The sequence below is a fragment of the Podarcis melisellensis genome, assembly GCF_964234715.1.
Source record: "Podarcis melisellensis genome assembly, chromosome: 15".
In the NCBI taxonomy this organism is placed as follows: domain Eukaryota; kingdom Metazoa; phylum Chordata; class Lepidosauria; order Squamata; family Lacertidae; genus Podarcis; species Podarcis melisellensis.
The window spans coordinates 42,281,503-42,303,174 of record NC_138532.1 but is presented as its reverse complement, the minus strand read 5'-3'; the positions used below and the strand labels follow the sequence as shown (position 1 = coordinate 42,303,174).

General features: G+C 50.3%; 3 protein-coding genes across 6 annotated transcripts in view; 1 reads left to right on the top strand and 2 right to left on the bottom strand.

The window, feature by feature from the left end:
• ZSWIM7 (zinc finger SWIM-type containing 7) overlaps positions 1–1,364 on the bottom strand; it is a 20,043-nt gene extending 18,679 nt beyond the window's left edge. Inside the window, exon 1 of one of the 2 annotated variants that reach the window (XM_081890748.1) lies at positions 1,228–1,364. The gene's annotated coding sequence lies outside the window, so the exon portion shown is untranslated. Of the gene's footprint in view, positions 1–1,138 lie in introns of both variants that reach the window. The other variant, XM_081890747.1, reaches the window with a different exon arrangement.
• On the top strand, positions 1,274–21,181 carry TTC19 (tetratricopeptide repeat domain 19; the record flags this gene model as incomplete). The annotated part of the gene is made up of 10 exons (XM_081890598.1): positions 1,274–1,451; positions 8,688–8,794; positions 9,809–9,919; positions 10,473–10,511; positions 10,992–11,048; positions 12,171–12,232; positions 13,261–13,355; positions 14,323–14,477; positions 15,311–15,473; positions 17,716–21,181. The coding sequence occupies 10 exons, from the start codon at positions 1,274–1,276 to the stop codon at positions 17,883–17,885; spliced, it is 1,137 nt and encodes a 378-aa protein (XP_081746724.1). The 3' UTR covers positions 17,886–21,181.
• The window catches only part of NCOR1 (nuclear receptor corepressor 1), a 110,842-nt gene continuing 109,391 nt past the window's right edge, over positions 20,222–21,672 (bottom strand). For all 3 annotated transcript variants that reach the window (XM_081890106.1, XM_081890108.1, XM_081890107.1), the window contains one exon: positions 20,222–21,672. In XM_081890106.1, the coding sequence (XP_081746232.1) occupies positions 21,485–21,672 (188 nt within the window). In that variant the 3' untranslated portion in view covers positions 20,222–21,484.

The window sequence follows — 21,672 nt, the reverse complement described above, 5'->3', positions numbered from 1 at the left end:
AGCCTTGTCTTCTCCAGGCAGTGGAGCTTTAGGGTCAGAGTTTTCGTTCTCCTAGGTGGGCTCCATTCCCGGGTGGATGAGCCCCGTCTGCCTCTCACTTCCCTCTACAGCACATGCAGAAAACGCTTTATCGAGTGTCGGACCCAGTCTTGGTCAAGGCTGTTCTCCAACTGGAGCACTCGCAGGCCAGTGTTTCCCAGTTGTCGGTGTTTATACTACATTTTTAAAGATTTGCCTTGAGAGAGTCTTTAAACCTCTTCTGTTGACCACCAGCATTACGCTTTCCATTTTTAAGTTTGGAATAGAGTAGTCGCTTTGGAAGACGATCATCAGGCATCCACACAGCATGACCAGTTCAACGAAGATGATGTTGAGGAATCATTGCTTTGACACTGGTGATCGTTGCTTCTTCCAGTACACTGGTATTAATTTGTCTGTCTTCCCAAGTGATGCGGAGTATTTTTCGGAGAGGCCGTTGATGGAATCTTTCGAGGAGTTGGAGATGGCACACACACATATGTCATATATTTCCTTATTCGGTTATTATCTTTTTAAGAATATGTTGGAAATTTAACAAAAAGTTTGTCTGTGTGCATCAAATTTAGGTGTTGTTGTTTCTTTAAGGGAAGCTGCTGATAACCCTGATTCTTTCAGAAACTGGTTACTATGAGATTTAAGTATAAAAACAGAGAGATGGGGCTAGTGAGTTTAGGACAGAACCCACACCGTTGCCTGGCAACGGAGACATTTTTCCCCCTCCCGGCAGGGGCAAAAAGCGCATGCGCCGCCGCCGCGCCGCTCAGAGAAGCCAAGCTCAGTCACGTGGCGCCAGATTCCCCGGCAAGAGTTACTACGAGGGAAAATCAAAAGCGCGCGGCATCAAGGCAAGCCACGTGGCCTTTAAAAGCCAATCAGCAAGCGAGAAGAGTTCCACAGACTCAGCGAAAGGTAGAGGGGAGCATAGAAAGAGGAGAAGCGGAATGGAGAGCGAAGGCAATTGGATGGAGAAGAAACTTCTCGATATGGCTCCTTTCCCTTCCAGCCCCAGAAGCTGAAATCAGACATAGGAAATTTAGCTGACCTGGACACATTTTCCCCGTCAGGGAGCTGAGGGGGAAAAAAAAAGCTCTAAACTCACCCCGGAAGCTGCCGAAAGTATACCTCTCTGCTCAAAATACGTCTATAAACAAGATCGGAAATGACGTTACAGAACCCCTTATCACGTGCCTGGGCAGCGACGACGTCAAGGTCACCCTCCTCTTCTTAAAGGGCCATGTCGCTGTGTGTGGCGCTGCTGCCTCGGAGGGGCCTGAGAGTGGCGGCGGCCGCGGCGGCCTTGGGACGGCGCAGCCTGGCGCAGGCGAGGGCCGGCCGCAGCGGAGACGGAGGAGGGAAGCGCCTGACAGCCGCCGCGGGAGCCGCTACCTTGGCGGGAGGCCTCGGCCTATCAGGTGCGAGGGGCGTGGCCAGAGGCGGGGGCGTGGCTTCCGCTTGTGGGCGGGGTCTGCGCAGGCAATATTTAAATAAGGGCAAGAAGGGGAAAGTTGATGTCCCAGAATGTTGCCGGGCTTAGGCAGTCTGAGCTGATGAAAGGGGATTTAATACGATCAAGAGCAATGGTTAGTTATGTGCGTGTGTCAGAGCAGTTTATAGCGACTGCAGCCCATAAAATCCATATAATTAAAAGCCATATAAAAAGTTATGGCCACAAATCAGAGGACAGTTGTGCAGAGATGTACAGTGGTACCTCGGGTTAAAAATGCTTCAGGTTACAGACGCTTCAGGTTACAGACTCCGCTAACCCAGAAATAGTGCTTCAGGTTAAGAACTTTGCTTCAGGATGAGAACAGAAATCGTGCTCCAGCAGGGCGGCAGCAGCAGGAGGCCCCATTAGCTAAAGTGGTGCTTCAGGTTAAGAACAGTTTCAGGTTAAGAACGGACCTCCGGAATGAATTTAGTATTTAACCCAAGGTACCACTGTATAAGATACAGAGGAAGGGCATTGAATACCCCTGAAGACAATTTGCTTGGGAATTACATAGACTGGAAAATTATCTAGGCAGATGTTGCAACCAGCTACAGTGGTACCTCGGGTTACAGACGCTTCAGGTTACAGACTCCACTAACCCAGAAACAGAACCTCAGGTTAAGAACTTTGCTTCAGGATGAGAACAGAAATCGGGCTCCAGCGGTGTGGCAGCAGCAGGAGGCCCCATTAGCTAAAGTGGTTCTTCAGGTTAAGAACAGCTTCAGGTTAAGAACGGACCTCCGGAACAAATTAAATACTTAACCCGAAGTACCACTGTAATCTAATTGCCTGCATAACAGAAACATAAAAGAGGAAGGGTTTATTGAATTTATACCCTGCCCTTCCCATGCAGCTCAGGGCAGCAAAGAGAGATACAATTTTTTTAAACAAAAAAATAAAAACATCCTAAATGAGGCCACAACACTCCGTAAACAGTATCAATTGAAAACATATAAAACCAGTTATAGTGTAAAACATTCTAAAAAGCTATTATAATGTGTTTCTGTCCAGTGATCTAAAAGTGAAAGAATGATTAGTAGTAGTTACAGGTAGGTAGCCGTGTTGGTCTGCCGTAGTCAAAACAAAATAATAATAACAATAAATTCCTTCCAGTAGCACCTTAGAGACCAACTAAGTTTGTTATTGGTATGAGCTTTCGTGTGCATGGACACTTCTTCAGATCCACGCACACGAAAGCTCATACCAATAACAAACTTAGTTGGTCTCTAAGGTGCTACTGGACGGAATTTATTTAAATTTTGTTTCGAATGATTAGTAGTCGTATTAAGGGGTTACTATTAGTTGTTACTGATGTTTATTATTATTATTATAATAGAAAGGGGGTTATTGGGTTGTTTTTTGTTTTAAATTATCTATTTTGTGTTTTTTATATTGTGATTTTGTGTTGTGAACCACCCTGAAATCGACAGGTATAGGGCGGTGTCAGGGAACTGCCATCTAAAGCGCCGGGGGCGCAAAGGCTCACTGAGGTTGAGAGAGGAGTAGCAGCGGAAGAGGGAACCAGTAGAGGGCGAGCAAGTACTCCAAGGGAAAGTGAGTCGGAGGGATGGCTCAGAGACGCTTCCAGCGAAAACAGTGGGGAGGTCTCAGGACCTCCTATAGGGACACCCACACCTCGCCGGAAACTGTCACGCCGAGAGGCCAGACGACGTGTTTCCGTTAAAGAGCTTTTATGTTGGAAACGATTCCGAAAGCAGCCACTTTCGGATTCTACTAGTGATTGACGCAGCCATGCTGGAGGGGCTCCGTCACAGGCAGAGGTTTGAAAACCTGATCAAACTCTGAGGGACTTGCATTTTACGCACAAGCAGCTCATCGTCCCATCACAGCAATCCGAAAGTCACCGAAAGCCAGCTTGTGCAGGGAGAAGCATCATGAGCAACCCAGCCGGAACCGGAGGAGCAGGAGCAGCTGGAGGGGGTCCAAGCCTGGAAGAAAGGTACAGGGCGTTGGAGATCCAGTTGGCGCTGCAAACGGCGAGGCTTGAGGAGAGGAGGGCTCAGGATGCAGAAAAGGGAAAGGAGAAAACCACCCCGCTCGCCAGAAAGGTGCCAGGATTGGTGCAGGAATTCGGGGGGGATCCCAGGAACTATCATGCCTTTAGAACAGAGATGCAATACGCTCTAAACTTGCAGTTTGATGACTTCCCCGACGAGGAATCGCGAGTGGCTTTTGTGATTGGCCATCTCGAATCCGGGGCGAAGGATTGGGTTAGACCCCTGATGGCAGCGAATAATGAGATCCTAAAGGACACGAGGAAGTTTTTTCGTGCCATGGACCTGATGTTTTCCAGCGATATTGAGCAGGGGGTGGTGCGAAGGCAGTTAATGGCTTGCCAGCAAGGAAGCAGATCTGTCCGTGAGTACTGGACTGAGTTTACTATGCTGATTCATAAATTGGGGTGGGACCTATCGGCGGAGCCCATCCAAATGCTTTTCGAAGAGGGGCTTTCTTCAACCGTCAAAGATGAGCTTTCCCGGGGGCCCAGGGCGGAGTCTATGGATCAGTTAACCAAATCTGCGCTGTGCATAGGAGCGCGCCAGGAGGCGAGGGCTTTGGAAAAGCGGGAAGGGAAAGGAGACCGTTGGAGGGAGTTCCGCATTCCAGACATTCCAGAGCCACCTTTCCCGCCGGCAGAGCCGATGGAAGTTGGAACAGCGCGGGCGCGCGCAGTTTCAAATCCCAGTGAAGGGCGGAAGAAGGAGGGAAGGAGCGCCAAGAGATGTTATCTCTGCCAACAGCCAGGGCACTTTGCCAGAGTCTGCCCACAAAGAAAGGAATGGCAAGGGATGGCAGGAGCTGTTGGGGGAAAGGAAGAGGAAGGCAAGGAGCAAGTAAAAGCCAACGCCTGGCTGCCACCGTCGGGGCACAGCAGCCAGGCCAAAGAGCAGTGAAAGTGCCCATGCCGGAACCTCCCAGACCCGCTTTAGTGATAGAGGTGTTACTAGAACTGCCAAACGGACACCCACTAAAGATCAAGGCGCTTTTGGATTCAGGCAGCTCCTGTAATTTCATGAGTAAGGAGTTTGCAGCTGAGCACCAGATACAGACCATCCCTTTAAGTAACCCCTTGCAGGTGACTACGATTGACGGCAGAGAGCTGTTGGGGGGAGAAGTTAGCCAACAGACTGTCCCGATGATAATGAGGGTGGCAAGGCACACCGAACAGATAGCGTTTAATGTGGCCATCTTGGGAGGAGCGCCCATCATTTTGGGGATGAGCTGGCTGGCGCTACACGATCCGCTAGTGGGCTGGCATCAGAGGGTGGTCTCCTTTGGGTCAGCGCATTGCCTAGAACACTGCAAGGAGGGGAAGGTTTCGGGAGGAGACAGAGTCACCCTAGCCGGGATGGAAGTAATGGACAAAGGGAAGGTGCCCCCGCAATACGCAGATCTGAGCAACGTATTCAGCGAAAGGGAAGCAGACAAACTGCCACCGCATAGACCCTTTGACTGTCAAATCAACCTACTCCCTGGGGCCCAACTCCCAGTAGGCAAGCTGTACGCCATGTCAGACAGGGAGATGCAGGAGCTGAGGGAGTTCATTGACAAAAACCTGAAGCGAGGTTTCATCAGAGAGTCCCGAGCGGTGGGGGGCAGCCCAGTGTTTTTTGTGGACAAAAAGAACACAGACAAACCGAGACTGGTGTGTGACTTTAGGGCCCTCAATGCAGTGTCGGAGCCCCTGGCTTTCCCTATGCCCCGAATTGATGACATTTTGACCAGAGTAAGGAAGGGAAAGATTTTTACAAAGCTGGACCTGCGGGGGGCGTACAATCTGATACGCATAAGGAAGGGAGATGAATGGAAGACCACCATGTTTACCCCTTTGGGAGCCTTTGAATACCTTGTTATGCCCTTCGGTCTACAAGGGGGCTCCGCGTGTTTTCAAGCTTTTATAAACCACGTTCTGGGACCTTTGCTCTACAAGAATTGTGTGGCCTTTTTAGACAACGTGTTGGTGTATTCGGAAGATGAGGAACAGCATGTGAGGGACGTTCGAGAAGTGTTGGGCAGGCTGCAAGCCAACCAGCTGTGGGTGAAACTGGAGAAGTGCCAGTTTCATACCAAGGAGGTGGAATTCCTGGGGTACCGCTTGTCAGACAAGGGATTGGCCATGGATCCAGGCAAGGTCCAAGCGGTACTGGAATGGAAGACACCGAAGACCAAGAAGGACGTGCAAAGATTCTTGGGGTTTGGGAACTTTTATCGGAAGTTCATCAAGAACTTTGCCCACTTGACGGCGCCCATCACCGACTGCCTCAGCAGCAAGAAGAAATTTGTTTGGACGGTAGAGGCGGATCGAGCCTTTGAAGAACTGAAAAGGGCTTTCGCCTCGGAAGAACAACTTCTGCATGTGGATTTACGAAAACCCATGAGAGTGGAAACCGATGCATCCGACCGGGCGGTAGGGGCGGTCCTTCTTCAACCGGGGAGGAGTGCGTCGGAGTGGAGACCGTGTGCCTTCTTCTCGCGGAAGCTGAATAAATCCGAGAGGAATTACACGGTGTATGACAGGGAACTACTTGCCATTCACGAAGCATTCCGGAGGTGGAGACATTTATTAATTGGGGCACAACACAAGGTGCAAGTGTGCACCGACCACAAGAATTTAGAGTATTGGAGAACAGCTCGAGTGCTCAACCAACGACAAGTGAGATGGGCACAGGAATTCTCCAAATTCAACTTTGAAATTTGTTATGTGCCAGGCCCAGAAAACGTCAGGGCGGACGCGCTCTCACGCAAACCAGAGTATTGGGAAGGGGAGGGGGTGATCGAAGAGAGACATGTCATCCCTGAGGACCGCTGGGTGTGTGGGGCGGCGCTGGTGGGGCAACGAGAACTGGTAGAAGAAACGGAAAATGATGAATATGCCCAGGATAAGCTCAGAGGTCTCAGGGGGGAGGGCGAGAGCCCCGGAGGTTTTGAGGAAAGAAATGGGGCATTGTATTACAAAGGGGCACTGTATATACCCGAAGGTGAATTGAGGGGGAGAGTACTCAAGCAGTTGCATGATAGCCCCACGGCGGGACATTTTGGACAACACAAGACCATGTGGTTGGTTACCAGGGAATTTTGGTGGCCTAAGGTGAGGGAAGATGTAAGGGAGTATGTAAGAGGGTGTGACCAATGTCAGCGAGCCAAAGGGGAAAGAAGGGCGCCGGCAGGGTTATTAGAACCATTACCCACACCAGAACGGCCTTGGGAAGCGATATCAATAGATTTTATGACGGATCTGCCAAAGTCCAAGGGGAAAACAGCCATCATGGTAGTAGTAGACCTGTTAACTAAGATGTGCCACTTTGTAGCATGCTCACATGCAGTCACAGCGGAAGAAACAGCGAAGTTGTTTGTAGAACACATCTTTAGGTTGCACGGGGCTCCCTTGAGGGTGATCTCAGATCGCGGCAAACAATTTACTTCCAGGTTCTGGAGGAAGCTCATGAGCTTGCTGCACGTGGAAGTCAATTTTTCAACTGCCCGGCACCCTGAAACCAACGGGCAGGCGGAAAGAGCAAATGGCATTCTTCAACAATATCTGAGGTGTTATGTCAATGACAGAGAGAACGATTGGGTCGAAAAGTTGGCGTTGGCAGAATTTGCCTACAATAATGCGGAGAATGTGTCCACAGGGATGAGTCCCTTTTTGGCTAATTACGGGTGTCACCCCAGGGCATTTCCAGGGGAAGGAGGGGAGAGATGGAGCGTCCCAGCGGCTGAACATTTTGTAGAAGAGATGGAAGCGATCCATCATCAGCTCCAGCTCAACTTAGAAAGGGCTAAGGCACAATATAAGAAGCAGGCAGACAAGAACAGAAGGGAAGGTGAAACCATAAGGGTGGGGGATCAAGTGTGGTTGTCAACCCAAGGGTTGCCGTTCAAAGGGGGTTGTAAGAAATTGAGGCCCAGAAGATTGGGACCCTTTGAGGTCATTCAGCAGGTCAACCCGGTAGCTTTCAAACTCCGATTACCCAACCACATGAAATTGCACCCAGTGTTCCACAGGTCGTTACTGTCACCATACAGGGGGGGACGTGAAGGGGAGTACGTCAGGGGACCAGCCTTGGAAGAGAGGGAACGCCGCAACCATGTAGCGGAAATCCTCGATTCCAGGTGGAAGGGAAATCAGGTGGAGTATTTGGTGGCGTGGGAAGGGGAACCGGAGTCAGAAAACACCTGGGTGAATGCAGAGGAAGTCAATGACGAGGTTTTAACAGAAACGTTCCACCAAAGGTTCCCGAGGAAACCTCAGCCGATAGCAAGGTTTAGGAGGGAGTATTTCGGCACCACCGATGAGGAAGAGGAAATGGAAGGGTTCGCGGAGTCGGAGTTGGAAGAGGGAGTGGACTCCGATGACGAAGATTACCGAGAGAGTAGGAACAGCAACAAGTGGAGGGAAGTGTTCGCGACGTCGGAAGACGAAGGAGGTTCTTTCAGGGGTTTTACCTCCTCACCGCCAGTAGGGGAGGAGACGGGAGGGGGTGAAGGGGGCCCTGGAGGGGAGGTGGATGTCAGGGAACTGCCATCTAAAGCGCCGGGGGCGCAAAGGCTCACTGAGGTTGAGAGAGGAGTAGCAGCGGAAGAGGGAACCAGTAGAGGGCGAGCAAGAACTCCAAGGGAAAGTGAGTCGGAGGGATGGCTCAGAGACGCTTCCAGCGAAAACAGTGGGGAGGTCTCAGGACCTCCTATAGGGACACCCACACCTCGCCGGAAACTGTCACGCCGAGAGGCCAGACGACGTGTTTCCGTTAAAGAGCTTTTATGTTGGAAACGATTCCGAAAGCAGCCACTTTCGGATTCTACTAGTGATTGACGCAGCCATGCTGGAGGGGCTCCGTCACAGGCAGAGGTTTGAAAACCTGATCAAACTCTGAGGGACTTGCATTTTACGCACAAGCAGCTCATCGTCCCATCACAGGCGGTATAGAAATTTAATAAATAATAAAATAATAATAATACTTACGAATGCCCTTGATGACTGTTCAGAGATTGCAAAACAAATGTCATCCCCTTAGGAGCCACTCTGGCTCCTGCTAAAACGCTCCACACTGTGAGATGATGGTCAAATGGTACACCTGCCCTCTGGGTCTGCCCTGAACTGGCTTTTTAAACTCCATCTCCTTCTTCCTGTTTCCAGCCTTTTCCCTTTTCTCCCGCGAAGCTGAGAAAGAAAAGGATTCAGCAGAAGGGCAGAGCGAGGCGAAGGAAGAAGACACCATCATTCTTTTGCTAAAGAAGGCCAAGGTGAGGTTCTGGGGCCAAGCTGGGACGCAGGAATTTAATCACAGTGGGGGGTGGGGGGTGGGAGTCAACCCCTGGCCTCGTTGGCTGGGGCTAACATGTGTTGGGATTCAAAGCATGGAGGCGGGGGGCAAAGGGCACCAGGTTAGCTAGACCAATGACTCTCCTAACTTGCAGTAAGTCAGCTTCTCATGGTATCTAATACTTCAAATTGTACCTGACAGAGCATAGCGGGCAGCGGTATTCCTCAGTGATTTGGGTGTTTGAGAAAGATTTTCCGGTGCTAATCGGCCTAGGAAAATGTCCTGTTTCCATCGGAAAGTTTTCTGATGACCAGAGAGCAGTGCATTCCACAGCGTGGTGTAGTGGTTAAGAGCGGTAGACTCGTATATGGGGAATCGGGTTCGCGTCTCCGCTCCTCCACATGCAGCTGCTGGGTGACCTTGGGCCAGTCATACTTCTCTGAAGTCTCTCAGCCCCACTCACCTCACAGAGTGCTTGTTGTGGGGGAGGAAGGGAAAGGAGAATGTTAGCCGCTTTGAGACTCCTTAAAGGGAGTGAAAGGCGGGATATCAAATCCAAACTACTCCTCCTCCTCTTCTTCTTCTTCTTCTTCTTCTTCTTCTTCTTCTTCTTCTTCTTCTATTGCATCAATATCCCACCGTTTCTCCAAGCAGCTCAAAGTGGTGTCTACACTTCCCTCCTCCTCCCCATTTTATCCCACAACAACCCTGTGAGGTAGGTTAGGCTGAGAGGCAGTGATTAGCCCAAAGTCACCCAGGGAGCTTCATGGCTGAGTGGGGATTTGAACCCTGATCTCCCAAGTCTTAGTCCAACACTCTAACCACTACACCATGCTGGTGTGGCCTCACATGTAAACCAGTTTGGAGCTGCTTAGGGCTTTTATGTCTTAGCTCCAATACCTTGAACTTGGCTAGGTAGCAGATTGGCGGCCAGTGCAAAGTGATGGTCTTCACTTGATGGTTTAAACCTGGCTTTCTCTGTTTTTGCCCCCAGCTGAGCATCATGAAAGGAGAGTTGGAAGAGGCGGAGAGGTTCCTTCACGAAGCTGCCAGGCTCTCGCACCAGTCGGACAACAAGCAAGCAATTATTTATACATACGACACGGTGAGTCCAGGAGCTGCTTAAAACCCTGCAAGGAAGCCACACTGAATCGGAGGAACGTCTGTCCTGAGATCACAGCACAACATCTTATCATTGTGATTGTTATGATTTGCTTCCTGTGAGGCATCCCAGAGCGATGTACGATGCAGCAAAGATGCAGTTGTACGGGTTAAAAATGTGTAAAACATTTGCACATAGAACAACAGTTAAGGGACAATCGTATAAAAACAGTTTGATGCGGCAACACTCACATACACACTGGTGGGTGAAAATACAGCTACCCATTGTGTTAAATTGGAAAATATGAGGAAGAAGCTCCATAATAATAATTATTATTATTATAATACATAGCTGGATAACATGCATAAATTGTTCTGGAGTGCAACATTGAGCAGCCTTAAAACCTCAGCTTTCATTCCACAGAATCAAATGTGCACAACTTTCTAGTCCTCCTCGTTTTTCATATGATTGAGATCTGCACTGATGGAAGCAGAGCAAAAGGACAATTTTTCCTCTTAAAACATCTAAGCAGCGCCATTTTTTTTGTCTGTTGCAGATGGCGAATTTGGCTTTCATGAGGGGTCAGCTGGATCACGTAAGTAAGTTCAAGAAGAGGCCAACCCCTGTTGCATAGGGAACAGGGAGCGCTCCTTTAAGACCCTGGTCATTCCTGGGACGGGTGAATTTGTGTTTTCAAGCCCTTGTGAAAAATCAGCAGAATTTTAGTGCAGTTTTTAAAATCCAAATGTAGATTTTAATATGCTTTTTTGCCTAATGTACACATATTTGCAAAGCAATTTCCCCTACTACAATGGAGTTTTGTATACTGTTTATTCACAAATAAGTGTATTCTTATGCAAACTTTACTGTTTGTTTTTTTGAAACACATTACCTAGCCAGATAACTTTATTGCAAGGTTCAGAGAAGTGCAAATTTTAAGGGACGGATGTGTTCTGGTTCTCTGTTGCGGAAACTGCAAATTGTGTAGGTTCACCTTTAGACATGAACTGATTCTAGCTCTTTCCCTCTCTCTTGGCTCTTTTGACCATTTCCCCCTTTTGTTCTCTCATTTCAGGCAGAAAAACTTTTCAAGGCAGCCATGAGCTACTTACTGGCTGGGGACATGAAGCAAGTAAGGATTTTTCTCTGCTAGAAACCCGTCCTGATCTGATCCCAGGTGTCTGGATTCTAGAAACGTGTAATAAGCGAGACAGAACTTTGTAGTAGTTTTGGTGGAATTGGAGGAGGAGAAAGTTAACTTGCAGATTTGATTTTTAAGAAACTTCCATTTTATTTACGAGATTTATATAGCTGCCCTACCAAGAAAGACCACAGAGTTTACAATGTAGGAACATAACGGTACTGGGCCAGGTGAACTGATAGTTGCACCTGGTGAGGAAAGGCTAAGCGAAGAAGGTGCTATCCTGATCTAACTTCTGCCCATGCAATTCCTGGAGCACCACATCCTGAATGGGGATGGAATGGGGACATTGGACCAGGGAGAGAGAGGGCTGATCAGTTTTCAGATGGTGGAGCTTAGTGGCAAGGAAGTACTTCTTCATGCAGGGCAGAATTAAACTATGGAACACAGGAGGCAGGATTAGGCCCTTCATGGAGGGATTAATATTGATGACTACTAGCCCTGGTGGGTTTGCTCTGCCTCTGTGGTTGGAGGCAGTTGCTGGAAACCACAGGAAGGGAGAGTGTTGCTCTTGTGCTTGAATCCTGTTTCCTGGTTTGCCACAAGCATTTGGTTGGCCACTGTGGGAACAGGATGCTGGAGTAAATGGCCATTGGCCTGATCCAGCAGGCTTTTCCTGTGGTCTTAGCAGTGGGGTAAACAGCAATCTTAGGGACATGGGTGGCGCTGTGGGTTAAACCACAGAGCCTAGGACTTGCCGATCAGAAGGTTGGCGGTTCGAATCCCCGTGACAGGGTGAGCTCCCGCTGCTTGGTCCCTGCTCCTGCCAACCTAGCAGTTCGAAAGCACGTTAAAGTGCAAGTAGATAAATAGGTACCGCTCCGGTGGGAAGGTAAACGGCGTTTCCGTGCGCTGCTCTGGTTTGACAGAAGCGACTTAGTCATGCTAGCTACATGACCCGGAAGCTGTACGCCGGCTCCCTCGGCCAATAAAGCGAGATGAGCACTGCAACCCCAGAGTCAGCCACGACTGGACCTAATGGTCAGAGATCGCTTTACCTAAACAGCAATCTTAGCTGGCTAATCTCCTGCAACCTTCCTTTCCCTTCTCCAGGATGACAACGCCATCATAGAGATGTCCCTGAAGCTGGCCAGCATCTATGCAGCACGGAATGAGTAAGTTTGTCTGTCCAGGGGGACGTGGGAGGGCAGTCGGGTTTTGCTGCACCAGTTCCCCACCCCTGTCTTAGCATACTTCCATCACGGCCTCTGAAATTTCAGTAGCTGTTCCCTGTTCCCATGCAGGGGAGGGGGGACACAGCTCAGTGATACAGCCCCTGTCTTGCATGAATAATTGTGAGGTTCAATTCCAGGCAGCTGCAGGGAGGGCTGGGAATGTCCGCAGCCTGAAACGCTGGGTCTACTCAAGAGCAAATCTTAGCTGGAGACAGCCCGTTATTATTGACCTGCCGAATGAATTGAGGTATCTCATCAGCCAAATTATTTTTTGTTTTATTGATTTGTTAGTGCATTAAACCCAACCTTTTCCTCTAAGGAGCCCAAGGTGGGGCGTGCATTGTTTGCCTCCTCCCCATTTAATCCTCACAGCAACCCTGCGAGGTCGGGGAGGCTGAGAGGGAGTGACAGGCCAAAGGTCACTCAGCGAGCTTCATGGCCAGATTTGAACCCAGATCTCTCCCAGGTCCTAGTCCAACACTCTGAGTGCTGCACCGCACAGGCTCCACAGGTTGTTGGAACAAAAACGCACCATATTTTTCGCTCTATAAGACGCACCAGAGCATAAGATGCACCTAGTTTTTAGAGGAGGAAAACAAGAAAAAAAATATTCTGAATCTCAGAAGCCAGAACAGCAAGAGGGATCGCTGCGCAGTGAAAGCAGCAGTCCCTCTTGCTGTTCTGGCTTCTGGGATAGCTGCGCAGCCTGCATTCGCTCCATAAGACGCACACACATCTCCCCTTACTTTTTAGGAGGGAAACAGTGAGTCTTATAGACCAAAAAATACGATATTTCAGTTGTTTTACAGAATGTACAAATGCAGTTTCATTTAACCGATGTAAGTAATGTAGCCCTAAAAACACACCCTCCTCCCAAGCAGCTTAGTAGTAAGAAAACATATTGCAGCTCCCCATTTCTGGATTGTGGTGGCATCCTTCTCCCCACTTACTTTATTTTTCTGGTTCAGGGACAAGTTGGCCCTGGCTGGCTACGAGTTCTGCATTCTGACCCTGGAGGAGAAGGTCGCAAAACAAAAGGACATCCCTGTTGACGTTTTGCCAGGTATAGTGGGAAGGCAGAACAGCTGCTTTGAATGCAGAAGGTTCTGGGGGTCCAGTCCCTGACGGCATCTCCCGGTAGGGCTGGGGATGTTCCCCTGCCTGAAACTCTAGAGCAGGCATCCCCAAACGCGGCCATCCAGCTGTTTTGGGACTACAACTCCCATCATCCCTAGCTAACAGGACCAGTGGTCAGGGATGATTGGAACTGTAGTCCCAAAACAGCTGGAGGGCCAAGTTTGGGGGTGCCTGCTCTAGAGAGCTGCTGCCAGCTAGCATAGACGATGTTCTACATCAGGGTTTCCCAAACCTGGGTCTCCAGCTGTTTTTGGACTACAACTCCCATCATCCCAAGCGGCGGTCAGGGATGATGGGAACTGTAGTCCAAAAACAGCTGGAGACCCAAGTCTGGGAAAGCCTGTTCTCCATCGTGCATAGTTTCAGACACCTCTATCACAATCCCATTCCCTAAATACAGTGGTACCTCAAGTTACAGATGCTTCAGGTTACAGACTCCACTAACCCAGAAATAGTACCTCGGGTTAAGAACTTTGCTTCAGGATGAGAACAGAAATCGTGCAGTGGCGGCAGCGGGAGGCCCCATTAGCTAAAGTGGTACCTCAGGTTAAGAACAGTTTCAGGTTAAGAACGGACCTCCAGAACGAATTAAGTTCTTAACCCGAGGTACCACTGTAAATAAAAAAACCAAATGTAGTACCCTTCTCAAACTCAGGAACTTGGATTGGTGTTCACAATTCCTCCCCGATTTCCTTTCCAACAACCCTAAGTCAGGACAGAGGAAGAGAGGGCAGCCCAGAGGTCACCCGAGGTTTATCCTTGCATAATTTGAACCCAATACCGACACACGAATTCAGAAATATGTGTCCCCACCTCCAAAATTTGCCTCCTCCTATCCAGTGCTCCCCACTGGCTCTCGTCGCCACTCTCTTTCCCCCTCCTGTTCCCCACAGAGGAAGAAAAATCCGACACCCGTCTGCTCCTGGGAATGACCCTCGACTCGTACGCCCGCTACCTACTGGCACACAGCCAAGCAGCCGCGGCCCAGAGGATGTATGAGAGGGCGCTGCAGATCTCCATGGAGGTTCAGGGGGAGACACACCCCCAGGTGAGGGCGCAGCATGGGAGCAGAGCAGTTACGTTTTGGGAGCGGAGAAGGGCCGATCTTTCTCCGCAAACAAAGCTAAGCGTCCAGACCGTAGCTCTGGGAAAGAGCCTGCGCAACACATTTGGGGAACTTCCAGTTTTGATTCCCAGTACCTCCAGTTAAATAGGGACACGGGTGGCGCTGTGGGTTAAACCACAGAGCCTAGGACTTGCCGATCAGAAGGTTGGCGGTTCGAATCCCCGCAACGGGGTGAGCTCCCGTTGCTTGGTCCCTGCTCCTGCCCACCTAGCAGTTTGAAAGCTCGTCAAAGTACAAGTAGATAAATAGGTACGGCTCCAGCAGGAAGGTAAACGGCATTTCCATGCGCTGCTCTGGTTCGCCGGAAGCTGTAAGCTGGCTCCCTCGGCCAATAAAGCGAGATGAGTGCCGCAACCCCAGAGTCATCCGCGATTGGACCTAACGGTCAGGGGTCCCTTTACCTTTACCTCCAGTTAAAAAAAACCATAACCTGCAAGTTATCAGCTGGTGGGATCCTTGCTGGATATTCCTCTGCCTGAAACCCAGGAGAACAGCTGCCAGTCAGAAAAGAAGTGGAGCAGGACTGGCAAGGGCCACAGTCGAGGGGCCTGGAGGGCCACACTCGGCCCCTAGCTGGCCTGAGGTTCCCCACCCCTGATGTGAGCAGATTCACTGCTGAAATGGGCCTCTGGTCACCCTTTAGATGTTCTCAGAGAATACCATGCTCTTGCTAGATAGACAAGGCAAGGCTGGTCGAGGATGGATTCCTTTTGATGAGAGATCGTCCCTCCCGCTCCTTTCCCCCCCCGACACAGACGGTGGTTCTGATGAACGATTTGGCGACGGCTCTGGATGCCCAGGGCCTCTACGAAGATGCCTACGCGCGAGTAAGGAGGGCGTCAGAGCTGGCCCAGCAGACAGAGCACCCAGAGACCTACGTTGTGTTGAACAACTTCGCTGGGATTCTCATGCACAAAGGTGGGTTGTAAAAGGTGGGGGGGGGGTTGAAGGACAGCAGGTGGGGTGGCATTTAACTGGAGAGCTGTCATCAAAAACAAGGACAGTTGCCCCCCCCCCAATAGTCCTCTCAATCTATTCCCTGTTTCCCAAGGTAGATAAAGATGAAGTTCTTATTTGGGCAGCACATTAAGTTGAAACTGTGGAACTCCCTCCCACTGGAGGAAGTGATGGCTGCCAACTTGGACGGCTTTAAGAATGCACTGGACAAATTCACGGAGGAGGAGAAACTATTGATGGCTACTATCCAAGACAGGCAGGCTCTGCCCCCACAGTTTGAGGCAACAAGGCTTCTGAATATCACTTGCTGGAAACTGCAGGAGGGGAGAGGACTGCTTGCGGGTTTCCCACAATGGGCATCTGGTTGACAACCAAGAGGACGAGATCTAGCAGGCTCTTCTCATGTTCTTAAGTCAGCTTCCTAGGCTACTCTGCCCTGCTTCCAGTTTCCCTCAAGTAACTCCTCTCTGCTCTTTTGGTCAAGAAGGATGCCTGTATTAACATCCTTGCAAACCATGGAATTGTAGAGTTGAAGGGAGCCTAAGGGTCCTGTAGTCCAACCCTTTGTGGTGCAGGAATCTCAGCTAAATTATCCATGACAGATGGCCGTCCAACTTCTGCTTAAAAATCTCCATTGAAGGAGAGTCCACCATCTCCCGAGGGGGACGTCCGTTCCACTGTGGAACAGCTTTTACTTTCATAAAGCTTTTTCCTGATAATTAGAATCTCCCTTCTTGTCACTTGAATCCATTGGATTGTCCTACTCTCCAGAGCAGGAGAAAACAAGTTTGCTCCATCTTCTATGGACAGTCCTTCATGTAGTTGAAAATGGCTGTCGTCATCTCCTCTCAGTCTCCTTTTTTCCAGGCTAAACGTACCCAGCTCCTTCAAGCGTTCCTTGTAAGGCTCAGTTTCCAGACCCTCAATCTCCTTAGTCGCCCTCCTCTGCACACCTTCCAGCTTGTCAACATCCTTCTTAAACGGTGGTGCCCAGAATTGGACAGAGCATTCCAGCTGTGGTCCAACCAATAATAATATAATATAATTTATTATTTATACCCCGCCCATCTGGCTGGCCTCCCAACAAAGTATTAAAATACAGTAGTCTGTTAAACATTAAAAGCTTCCCTAAAGAGGGCTGCCTTCAGATGTCTTCTAGTAGGCTGGTAGTTCTTTGACATCTGGTGGGAGGGCATTCCACAGGGCGGGTGCCACCACCAAGAAGGCCCTCTGCCTGGTTCCCTGTAACTTGACCAAGGCAGAATCGAGTGGGACCACGACTTCCCTTGAGCTGGACACAGTGGTACCTCCTGTCGCAAACGCCTCTGGTTGTGCATGCTCCGGGTTACAAGCTCCGCTAACCCGGAAGTAGCTGCTTCTGGTTGCGAACTTTGCCCCAGGATGCGAGCAGAAATCGCGCAGCAGGAGGCACCATTAGCGAAAGTGCAGCTCATGTTACAAGCAGCTTCCAGTTACGAACAGACCTCCGGAACGGATTCCATTGGTAACCAGAGATACCTCTGTACAGTGGTACCTCGGGTTAAGTACTTAATTCATTCTGGAGGTTCGTTCTTAACCTGAAACTGTTCTTAACCTGTAGCACCACTTTAGCTAATGGGGCCTCCCGCTGCTGCCACACCACCGGAGCACGATTTCTGTTCTCATCCTGAAGCAAAGTTCTTAACCCGAGGTACTATTTCTGGATTAGCAGAGTCTGTAAACTGAAGCGTATGTAACCTGAGGTACCACTGTACTAGACTTCTGTCGATGCAGCTTAGTAGTCATACCCCAGGTTACAGCTGTTTCAGGTTGCATTTTTCAGGTTACGGACCGCCGAAACCCAGAAGTACTGGAACGGGTTATTTCCAGGTTTCAGCAGTCATGCATGCGCAGAAGCGCTAAATAGCACTTTGTGCATGTGCAGAAGCACCGAATTGCAACCTGCACGTGCACAGACACTGGTTGTGAACACTGCAGGTTGTGAACATGCATCCAACACCGATCATATTCACAACCCGAGCATCCACTGAATTTGCAACCAAAATCACATCTTCCAGTCCCCAGTTGCCTCAGTTTCCGGCAGACTTTTTGAAGCGCTCTGTGCATAAATTGCATCATAGGAGAAAACTGTGTTTCTGTCACGGGGGTACTTACCTCATTTGCTTCCCTGCCCCCCCCCCCGCTTCTCTCCCACAAAACGCAGAAGAGTATTCATCGGCGACAGCTGTCTACAAAGAAGCCCTGCAGAAGGCAGAAGCAGCTGGAGATGGGGCTTCCGTCAGACACATCCGGAAAGAGCTGGCTGAGCTCGCCAGGCGGCAGAGGAAGGGGCCAGTCTCTACGGCCAGTTCCTCAGGAGGAGAACAGAAGTGATGGAGGCAGAGCAGGAGGGAGAGGGTGGCGCAAGCGTCGCCGCAAAACCCTCAGAAGCCCAGCGTCTCCCTTTGCACGGCAAGGACAGGTGTGTTGCGGAAAACGCAAGGCGACCCCATGAAGAATCTCTGATAAAAAGGTCAAGAGGGGTCAGTGGGTGGGAGACCCCAGGAGGCTGGGGTGAGGTTGTGCCACCGAAATATACGATGCGGGCAGGCGACTCTGTAAATCTCTGGGCTGGGAAAGGAGACGAAAAGCTACGCTTTGCATCCCAAAACTGAATAAAGATGAATGCAGCTTAAGGGTGGATCTTTAAAAAGAAAGAAAGAAGAGAGTCGACAACATTTACTCTGAGGATTTAAGAGGGCTGGCACCGGCCCGCTGGAGAGGGGTGTGTGTGTTTAATCGGGGTGAAGGGCTCTGGGGAAAAAGAAGTGGCTGGCGGAATGGGAGAATTTGCTTCCCTTTCCGTTTCTTCCTCTTCCCCAACCCCAGCAATTCAGAGGAGCTGGTGGGAGCCAGTTCAACTCCTGGGAAAGGGACACACAGTTCGCTTGGCCTGATCCAGCACGCTTTTCTTAGGACCTGGGTACACTTCCCAGCAGCTCCAGGTAGGGCTCCCTTAGGAGACCTGGCAAGATGCTGCCAGTCAGTGCCAGCAGTACTGGTACAGATGGACCCCTGGGTCTGACTCTGTCACAAGCCAGCTTCTGCTCTCTCTTCCTTTGTCTCTGCTCTTCCCCATCTGGTGGTAAGGACTGGGGCAGTGCCTAGGACGGAAGAATCTTGTTTTGGGTTGCCTGCCTCTCCTGACCAGCCCTCCACAACAGGGGCCTTCCTGCTGGCCAGACTTCAGGACTCCCCTAAACCTAGAGCTGCAGGGGAGAAGCACCCGCATGAAGCAGGGCGACAAGAAAGCCACTTGTGCAATGTGTGTGGTAAAGGTAAAGGGACCCCTGACCGTTAGATCCAGTCGCGGACGACTCGGGGGTTGCGGCGCTCATCTCGCTTTATTGGCCGAGGGAGCCTGCGTACAGCTTCTGGGTCATGTGGCCAGCATGACGAAGCCGCTTCTGGAGAACCAGAGCAGCACACGGAAATGCTGTTTACCTTCCCGCCGGAGTGGTACCTATTTATCTACTTGCACTTTGAAGTGCTTTTGAACTGCTAGGTTGGCAGGAGCAGGGACCGAGCAACAGGAGCTCAGCCCGTCACGGGGATTTGAACCGCTGACCTTCCTGTCGGCAAGCCCTAGGCTCTGTGGTTTAACCCACAGCGCCACCTGCGTCCCTATAAAGGTTTGTGGTACTGGGGAGCATTGGGCATGATAGGGAGCCAGGAGGATGTGCTACATCATGTGTCGGGGGAGAGACTAGGGGGCAGGATGCGGCCCATGCAGTGAGCTGCAGGGAAGAGTTGCAGAAGAAGTCCAGTTGCTGTTGCTCTTCTGGCCCAGGCAAGAGAAGCCAGCTTGGCCCATTGGGTGTACACGGCATCACTGGACTCGCAACTCCCACCAACCATCCTGGGAGTCCGGGAGCAGCTGCAGGGCTGCAGGATCCCTGTTCCTGGAGACAAATCCACAGAGGATGAGGCTGTCGGTGGCTCCCAGGAACACTGTTTCCATCTGGGAGGCACTGATGTCTCTGTATCCCACTTGCTGGGAGAGTTGCTCCTATTGCAACCCAGGTCTTGCTTGCTGTAAAGGTAAAGGGACCCCTGACCGTTAGGTCCAGTCGTGGACGACTCTGGGGTTGCAGCGCTCATCTCACTTTATGGGCCGAGGGAGCCGGCGTACAGCTTCTGGGTCATGTGGCTAGCATGACTAAGCCGCTTCTGGCGAACCAGAGCAGCGCACGGAAACGCCGTTTACCTTCCTGCCGGAGGTGTTCCTATTTATCTACTTGCACTTTGACGTGCTTTCGAATTGCTAGGTGGGCAGGAGCAGGGACTGAACAACAGGAGCTCACCCGTTGCGGGGATTCGAACCGCCGACCTTCTGATCGGCAAGCCCAAAGCTTTGTGGTTTAACCCACAGCGCCACCCACATCCCTTACACCATGCTTGCTGTATCCTCTATGAAATTGCCTAATCCTCTTTTGAAGCTGTCCAAGTCGTTGGCCATCACTGCCTCCTGCAGCAGCAGCAGCGAGTTCCACAGTTCAACTATGCGCTGCACGAACCATTTCCTTTTATCCGCCCCAAATCTTCCAACAAAATTGGGAGAAGGGAAAAAGACTTCCAGCAGAACCACAGCTTTCCACCCCAGCCACCCACACCCTGTGCGCCCCAGTAATGGAATTTAAAGAAGACAAAACTCACCCAGAGCCTTCTGATTTAGGGGAACAAATTTACTAGGGCTGCCCGTCAAAGCAACAAGTGGGGTGTTTTTTTTTTCCTTTTAAAAACAACAGACAATGTTGAAGCAAGAGAATTCTCGGGACCGGGGCGGGCTGTGCCATTCAAGCAGTTCAGTGTGTGGCCGGCAAGGGAACCCTCGCCATGTCTGTGTTATCGGGGAGCGAGAGAAGGGAGCTTCACCATTATGTACCCATGCAATAAAAGTATTTTCACAGTGTTGCCAAACAGAAACCCAACTGTATGGGGAAAGAAAATTTACAGCGTGGCATTAAAAAGACCTCCTCACCTGCCAGAGGGCCAGGGTTGGTTTGTATTAAAAATTAAAAATAAAAATAAATGTACAGGATTCATTAAACGGGGTCAGTTTTTTAAAAAAAAGTTTTCCCACAAGGTGTTGTTTAACAACCACAGAAAAGGGGTGTAGGGGGGGAATCCCTAGAATTAGGTGAGGGGAGAGAGGAAAGATAGTTTGGTGTTACTTGCAAGAAGTAGCTCTCTGCAGATCAAGCAAGGATGGGACGCGGAGGGGGAACTTAGGGGTGTGAGCCTGGTTGGGGGACACGTTGACTGTGGTTGCCCCTCAAAACCGGAGCTCACAGGCAGGAGATGTCCTGGGCTGTATCGCGTGCTCAAAATATTATACCCTTTGATAAAACACTTTCCTTAAAAATAAAAAAGATAAAATGACCCCAAAAACATTTATGCAATGATTTGATTGAACAAAAGCACACCAGATACCAAGCAACAGAGCTGGGACAGGGGAGTGTGGAAAGGGGGGGGGGGACACAGCAGGAAAAAAAAGTTACCTCTATTTACATAAGAATGATTTTTTTTTCCTTAAGGAGACATTATGTTAGGCTTTTTCTCTTTACAAATAAAAGATGTTGCTCAGGAATAGGTCCTTTTTTCCCTTCCTTTCCGTTCCTCTTTCTTTTTGTTAAAAAGACAAAGAAAACCTCTTTACATATTTATCTTCAGGGCACTGAGCCTCCCCTTGCTCACGTAGGCTTGCGTAGAAAGGGAGTCTTGATAAAAATAAAACCCCCCACAAAACCGGCTCCTGTAACTCCTTCATCTTCCAAGGTCCCGGCTCTTGCTTGCAAAGTCTTTGGGGGGGGGGAGAGACATGTCATTTTAAAAACAAAAAGCGCAACCCAACAGTTTCCAACGCAGAAACGAAGTTTCTTTTATAAAAGGGTCCTTCCCCTCGCCTCCCCGGGCCGCCTCCTCCTCCTGGTTCAGTCGTCGCTGTCCGAAAGCGTCTCGTACTGGGCGGACAGGAGGGGCGCCGGCTCCCGTTCCCATATCCGGTTGGGCTGGTGGGAGGCGGCCTGGCTGACCGAGGGAGGGGCGCAGGCGATGGACGTTGGAGGGGTGCTGCTCAACATGCGCATGGTCAGAGGGTTGTATGGGAACTGTGTGGATC